General features: G+C 34.2%; 1 protein-coding gene across 1 annotated transcript; it reads right to left on the bottom strand.

Moving 5' to 3' along the window:
• Positions 1 to 4411: 4411 nt before the first annotated feature.
• Positions 4412 to 6981, bottom strand: LOC111407675. Its single transcript, XM_023037303.1, has 4 exons — positions 6784 to 6981; positions 6444 to 6677; positions 4796 to 5011; positions 4412 to 4675 (listed from the first exon to the last, which is right to left on the bottom strand). The coding sequence occupies exons 1-4, from the start codon at positions 6790 to 6792 to the stop codon at positions 4622 to 4624; spliced, it is 513 nt and encodes a 170-aa protein (XP_022893071.1). The 5' UTR covers positions 6793 to 6981; the 3' UTR covers positions 4412 to 4621.
• Between the last annotated feature and the right edge of the window lie 1085 nt (positions 6982 to 8066).

The raw sequence follows: 8066 nt of genomic DNA, 5'->3' as shown, positions 1-8066 counted from the left end.
ATTAAGTAATTGGACTTATGGCATCTAAATAAAGTGTGAGTTGGATTATATGTGTAGAGACCAGATTCCTTTATAATTGTATTTCATGGTGGGCGAAATACATATAAAAATTATATATAGAGAGAGTTATGGTCTTCAATTCGTATACAATTTTTTATTCTCTGTGTTATTTCATCAACATAAGAATTAATAGAGAAAGCATATTGAAAAGAAAAATTTTGAACCCGCAATCAAAAATAAACAATATACAATCAAGAATCAAGAAGAAAGATTCCTGATTTTAAGAATTCATAATCAATAATATGGATCAAGAAGCCAGAATCAAGATCGTGTAATAGAAATATCGTTTTCCCAATGAATTAAGGTGTGTTCCACACCTTATAATTTCTTGATAATTTGACATGGACGATCTTCATAATAAAGTAATTATGTTTTAATGTTCTTAAGATTTAAAATTCTATAAAATCTCAACATATCCTACAAAGCACCACATGTATGCTGTTTTGCAGCACAAAATAGAATTATACACACACCTTTCACAGTTACATTTTCAAAAAATCAATAAGTTGGATGAAAATGTTTCTACTCAACTCTATATGTGAAATACAACAAGAATACTTCATAGCACCACTGAGTGTTGTTTTTCAGTATATTGAGCTTGCAAAGAAGACAGATGAAGTGGACTAGCACTCTAAAATAAAGAGGGAGTCCTGATTTGTTGTGTGTTCCTATGAGATGGGCAATTTTTGTTATTTTGGTAAAGCATAAAATGGCAAAACAAAAGATTCTGATCAAGAACATTCACAACACCTTGACCCTATGGGTTACATATTATGTTGGTTAGTGTTTGGTGGAGTGGTTATGTAGTAAGTTACGAGATAGAAGATTCAGATCAATTTTTGTTGAGAAATTGAAATCTGCTCCAAGATCACCGGTGTGGAGGTGATGGTGGTGCGGTAAATTTTGGCAAGAAAATGAAGTTTGTGAGTGGATGGAGATAAGGTAGGGGTGGCGGTGCATATATCACTTTTATTTTTTGATTAAATTATTAAAATTGTAGTATTTGCAAATATCTAAAATTACCATTTTACCCTTTAAATGTTGGTCAAATTATCATCCAATTCAAATTGTTAGGTCAACTAACAATCAAATGCCTCCATTTGTACTTCTGCTGCATCGAAATGAAAGGTTTAAGACCATGGTTGACACAAATGAAATGTTTGTGTAAAATTTGCAAGAAAATGAAAGATTTGAAATCGTAGCTACAATTATCACTAGAATTTATATGATTTTTTTTATTTTTTAAAGAATATGATATACGCTCTAAATTAGAGAAGAAACACAATAGCATGTATTTAATACCATGTATGCTTTTATGACCAATAAGGATAAATAAATGAATGCATAATTGCTTCTTCAATGTGCGAGACCCCAATGTTTATTTAACCTTATACATAACCCTTATAAACTTTTGACTATTTCTCGAAATTTATTTCAGTGTTACTACTTTAGCCTGTTACCAATAAATATGATTGACTCGATTTAATGGAACATGTATAGGATATTAGCTAATTTAAAATTGAAGAATTCGAGTAGGAAAATTAAAAATAAATAAATAAATTTAAACAACATTTCTATTGTATTCACTGACTAGACATTTGTGTTAACCATTTAGAGTTTAAAATATAAACGTGAATTCAAGATGAAAATGTAAAGTTTAAGTATGTTTTATAAATGTTCAAGGGGTCGAAAATACTCGAATTAGTGCTAGAAAATGATTTTGGGTTATAGGAAGATGTAGCGATGTCAAACGAGCCGCTTGGCTCATGGGCGGCTTGGGCTCATCAAATGACGAGCCTGAGCATGAGCCGAGCAAGGGCGGGATCAACGAGCTGAGCGAGTGGCCCTCGAGCCAAAAGTTTACAAGTCCACGTGGACTCATAAAGACTGTAAAGAAAAAGTTTGAAAAAAAAAAATTCGAGCTCACGAGCCAAGCTCTTGAGCAAGAGCCAAGCTTGAGATCGGCTCATGATTAACGAGCCACGAGCTCGGCTCATGACGAGCATGAGCACGAGCCGAGCTCGTGTCTCGGCTCGATCCATTGCCACATCTAAGAAGATGTGATGTTCCTCTAATAAAGTTATTATATATTCTTAATAAGTTTATAGTACTGTGAGCTCTAATATTTACTAATTATCGTACAATCTATTTGTCATATGAATCTTTCTGAGATAGATATTGAGAATGATCTAATGTGTAAAATTAGTTATTAGGTATGGTTCGATTCAAGCGGATCATGTGAGGGGGAGATCTTCGAAAACCCATCATGGGCTGCACATGTGGGGTGTCCCAACCCGCAAGTCATTGAAGTGGGTTGAAAGGAATGGTTTGAAATTAGAATTCAAACCTATACTGTAACTTCTCTCAACCCATCAACTCCCAAGAACTTCCATCAATGGCGGATCCAGTACTCGGTGAGGGGGTGCACCCGCACGTGTTGGAGTTGTTGAAGTGAATTTTACAGAGGAGGTCTAGTCCGTTTGGAGGAAACAGCTACCGTCGCGGATGAACTCGAAAGGAAGAAGAATTATGTAATTGTGTTGGGCCATTTTTTATTTCTTTTTTAATAAAATATTGGGCTCTTCACATTGGACCAAATGTTTTATTTTTTATTTTTTTTTAAGTGGCTGAATAGAAACTATACAAAACAAATATACATTTAAAACAATTGTAATTAGTTTCAACCGTAAATCTAATCTGCCCCTGCTGTCCAAACCAGATTCCCGCTCTAGGCCCTAGTTGCAGCCTGCCTCCAGACATCAGACTCGGCCTCCAGTCTTCTCCCTCAAGCCGCCTGTCCTCCGACCAATCTCTTCTTCGGTTATTTGTAATTTTTTTGGTTTTTACTGTTTAAATGTTGTTTTAGGTATTTTATGATTTATAGATTTATGAATTTTGAGTTATTTAAGATTTTGAGAATAAGTGATGTTAAAAATTAATAGGAGTGTACTGTGATTTTTGAAAATGGAAAATGATAAATTTGGGAATTTATGATTTGTGATAAATTGGTGTTAAAAATTGGAAATTGAAACTTGAATCATATTTTAAAATTATGTGGAGAAAGAGTTTTTCAAAAAGATGAGAATGAGACAATCTTGCAAGGATTGCAAGGATTTCAAAATATGAGACCCCGGAGAATGCAAATCACAGAGTGATGTTGTATTATATAATTTATATTTTTTATTTTTAATTGTATTAAATTATATTTTCATATAAATGTATAATTTTTACGTTTTAATGCCTTTATATAAAGATAGAAGAATTTTTAACATTATTTAATTTAGTATTAATAACATCGCCATTATAGTCGTTGACTATCGATGGTCAACAGTCAACGATCACCCTAGTTCAGCTAAAATTTTGGATTCGCCCCCAACTTCCATTAACCTGTCTTGCACAAAACATGAGAGAAAAATGTTGGCTTTTCGTGTTGGAAAATACATCAAAATTGAAGAGGAACTGGAATCATATTTTTTCAAGAAAACTCACAGATCTTGACACTTTGATCATGAATAATGATCTCTTTCAATTGTGATCGAGATTGAGACCATAAGAGTACAAACAGTGAAGATTTTGGGACATCGAATATCAAGGTGATTAAACATAAAGATCTTGGAAATTCTCCTTTTCAAGTCAGAATTCTTTAACCGAAATTACAGGAAACTACACTGGCCATTCTTTTTCCTATCGAGTCCTTGAGAAGCGAAAGCCTTAAGATGACGAGCAATGCATCTGCGACCATGTTTGTATTATCGACTCAAATAAACATGTTATTATGAAATCAGGATCTGTTTAGCCACTGATCATTCTCGTGCAAGAAGGGCATCCATTGGCAGTAAAGGATGCTGCTACAGCAATTTTAAGTTTATGCATCTATTTGGAAAATAGGGTCAGGGCTATGTCTTTAGGGGTAGACGGGTAGTCGCTGTAGTCAAAAAGAAGCAGAGGGAGATCTGGGCAGTTGACTATGTATCGTTGCACAAGCAGGAACTTCGCGAGCTGAAAGGAAAGTAATGGCATTCTTGAGAGGCTGAATATATTTGCTTTTATTTCAAACAATGCTTAAAATTGATAATTCTCAAAGCTCTGTACATATTTGGCTCCCATACTAACTCCTTCGTGGTTCAGTCTTCCTGAATTTTTTTATACTTCGGAAAAATATGGATAGAACGGTTTTTGAGTGGAATTCTTCTTGTCAATTTCAGGCTTCTATATGATTGAAGGTCATTTGTAAACATTCTCACAGAATTTTGCCATTGACAGTTCATTGAAATTTTGAAATTTCAAAATTATACTGATGTTTGAGGAAGCTTGGTCAATTTGTAAATATATTCAACAAGACAACTCGACCGATGGAAATATAAGACTATTCTACCTAAATTAACTGCATTGATATCATGATAAATTCAATTCAGTCGTCGTATCAATAAACAGAGATGCCATTAGAAGTTCATGTTACCTGATCAAAATCACTATCCTGATAGTCATACTGAATGCATCCACAAGATTTGCGAATATACAAAAATGAACATCCATTCAATATGATTTCTTGCATTCGAAATCATGTTGCACAAGGGGGAACAATGCACCGGGAAAAGAATCCCAACTTTTTCTTCTGCATTAAAGCAAATAGGCAAATAATTAAGAGGATATGATCATTGATTTTGCGTCTGCTTATATAATTCACTTATATGGTAAACTCAGTAGGGATGGACACAAAATAGATAGGACTTACGCGCTTGGTCTTGTGAAGAAGATCGGGAGGAATTTTGTAAAGATCTTCGTCAACTGGTTTTGCAGAAGTAATGGATTGTCGAGGGATAAATTCTGCAGACTTCATAATATGCTTCTGAGACAAAGGCCGACTTCTCTGCTGCTCGATTGCCTCCCGCGCCTTAACTTGCTTTCTCTTTTCCATGATATCTGCATAGCGCTTGGTATTTCCCCTTGTCTGCAATGTTATGCATTTTTAGTAGCTTTCAGAAATACATAGTTCAACGAAGATTCAGTTATTTTCCATTCTACTTGTCAGCAAAAGGTACAAAATGACGCGTAATATCATGGAATTTGCTGGTTGTACACCGAGCTTGCCCTCTCACAAAAGAGAGGGGGCCACATTGAATAAAAAAATCACAGGCCCCCCTCACAACAAGCTCGGTGTATGAGTAGCAAGACCCTAATTTCATCCATCTTAGTTGGAATGGAAAATGGTCCGCTGCATCAACTCCAAGAAAGTTATCATCATACTCAAACTGAAGATTTGAGAAGCTACGTCTAATTTTCAGTGTCAAAGAGAGAACGTAATTTTCTTATCTACGGATGTACCTCAGGAATCAGAATGTTTAACCACAAATTTTACAACAGAAACAGAAGAATACTTGCTGAAAAGTCGAACATACATAGATGGATTTTACAGGGGATGGAAGTGCGTCGTAAAATTACCGAAAAATGCCGCAATTTCATGTCAAAAGATTCAACACAATATATTACATATACTAAATTCTTGGCGGTCTGAGCTTGGGTAAAGAAGTAGGTTGACAGCATTAGTTAGGAAATATTCTGATTCTCAACAGTATTTTAAAGAGACTATTAGCAAGATCATCACTATTTTAAAGAATCACTACTCAAAAATAACCTCAAAAAAGACTTTATACCAACTTTTTAAAATAAAGAATAGATTTAACTCTCGAACAAGGAGAGTAAACAAGCTAAAGGCCAATACAATGCAAAAAAAATTTGTCCTCCAAATTTGGAGAGTCAAAGTCAATATCTATTTTTACTTTATAATAATTGTATTTTAATAAGTTACATATTCCAATATTCTATCTTTTTAATTATTCAAATTATATTTGAATTGATTGATCATTTAATATATATAAAATATATATTAAATAAAATAGGAGAAAAAAAATCAATAAGCCCCTAGCAATTTTTCACCTAAAAAAATCAATTTTTTGATCGTTATTTTATTATTTCAACCGTTATTTTTGACTTCCTCAATCACATGTGAAAAATATTTTTCTCTCTAATCGTCAAAAAATCAATTCTCGTAATCAATACGGAACATGCCTTAAATATTTTTTTAAACAAAAAGCAAAAATGAAGATTCACATTATTGAAGAGTATGAAAAATTTTACCCTCTAAATATGAAATATATCTTTATTATATATAGAATACTCTTTATAAATAAATAAAATCTTTTTAATATCCTTTAAGTCAATTATAAATCCACCATTATCTTGATTCTCCAAAATGACTAAATCCAATGATATCATCAGCCGACAATCAAGACTTAAATACAAGCATCCTTAGCATGTGTTAGATCTTGATAAAGTAAGGAATCTTATATGCTATAGACAGGAAATATGTTGGGTAGAAAGACCTTTCGTGGAGGAACACCATAAACAGCCCGAAACGGAGGTTTCTCATACTCAGCAGAGTAAAGATCAGTGGCGGCGCAGCCCCAAGAACCACCATACGAAATGCATTCCGCCGAACAGCTGCACCGCCTCAGCCCCGCCTGCCTTGCACACTCGAAATACTGAGTAATTGGAAGCTCATTCGCCTTGTCCCAGTCACCAAATGCCGGAATCTGTCCACTCTTCCAGCTGTATTCCTGAAATCCACAACCCATCAAACAATAAGTTCATTTTAACACTAATTCCTGGACAGAAAATGTAGAATCCCAGAAAAAAGATTCAAGATTTAGAAAGTAAACTTACTACACCCATAATTTTAGAGTTTTCAGCAGAAGAGAACTGAAAATTGAACTCTTTATGCTCAAGAAAAGTAGAATCCTAAAAATTGTCTAAACGTTACAGAGCTAATAAGTAGAAAGTACTGTGTTGTGAAGAAAAATGAAAAGGAACAGAAGTCTTTTGGAGTTGTGTGGAACGTGGACTTTTGCACAAGAGTCCAAGAGAAAACTCTGTGGTCTGTGCCAATGCTGATAAAGAAAACTTTCTGTCCTTGATTTCCGCTGCTGAGTATGGCCCTCTAATTTCCAACTCTTTACGACTCCGTTTGGCCCCATTAATTCTTATTTCGTTACATTTTATTTTTTTCTTTCATATTTTTAACTATATAATTTTTTATAAAATAATATTACACGTAAAAAAAAATTTCTTTTTTTACTTTTTATTTTTCAAAAAAATACTATTTCACCCGTGAGATGGGAGCCAAACGGGGGCTACATTTGGGAGCCTAATTGATTTGGAGTTTCCCGCTGTCTTTTCAACTGTAGGTTGAACATGTTTAGTCGCACTTTCCATCTGTTATTATTTATTTATTTATTTATTTATTATTATTATTATTATTTATTTATTTTTTTTGTCTTTTATAAGGGCCAAATCAGAAATGTTCTAGATCGAAACGAACCGCCTTTCTAGCTGTTGGCCCGGCTTTTGTCTTTTTGGGGCCACCAACTTTGACCATGTTTTAGATTTTTTTAGTGAAAATTACGGCTATTCCTAACTGCCAGTCCCTAATTCAAAATTAAGATTTAAAGTTTTTTTATTCAAAAATTAAATTATAATACATTTTTTAAATATTAATAATAAAGTTATAAAATTAAAAAAATCCATAACCACTCTCTCTCTCTCTCTCACATCTCCTTCTAAATCCTCTCTTCAACAACATAATCACTTTCAACGGATTGTGATCAAGTAGTGCGACTATGATGGCATTGTTTCGTCATCATAGGTACTTCTACTGATCGTCCCTTCGATTTCTTCTTGAAGTGGTCTTCATCACCAAAATTTTTGAGGATTTTTGTGTCTACACGTGGCTGTACTACAAGCATCGTCGCACCATCTTGGTAGTTGTGGATGTGGTGACATTGTGGAGGTCCTGGCAATGTTGTGGATTTTTTGTGGTTGTGGTGTGGTGAATTTGTGGAGGTTTGATGGTTGTTTGTTGTCTACTATGGATTTGCGGAGGTTATGGAGGCAGCAACGATTTGGGAACTTTTTGGTGGGGTGGTGGTTTGTGGTATGGTGTAGATGGA

This window comes from Olea europaea, chromosome 13, assembly GCF_002742605.1.
Source record: "Olea europaea var. sylvestris chromosome 13, O_europaea_v1, whole genome shotgun sequence".
Lineage (NCBI taxonomy): Eukaryota > Viridiplantae > Streptophyta > Magnoliopsida > Lamiales > Oleaceae > Olea > Olea europaea.
The sequence above is the reverse complement of the archived record's forward strand: the minus strand, read 5'-3'. Positions and strand labels throughout refer to the sequence as shown.

Excerpts from the sequence above, each read along its gene's own strand:
- LOC111407675 (XM_023037303.1), bottom strand. Across the intron at positions 5,012-6,443 it reads ATGGTGTTCCTCCACGAAAG|ACAAGGGGAAATACCAAGCG; the intron begins GTCTTTCTACCC and ends ATAACATTGCAG. Across the intron at positions 4,676-4,795 it reads TTCTTCACAAGACCAAGCGC|AAGAAAAAGTTGGGATTCTT; the intron begins GTAAGTCCTATC and ends GCTTTAATGCAG.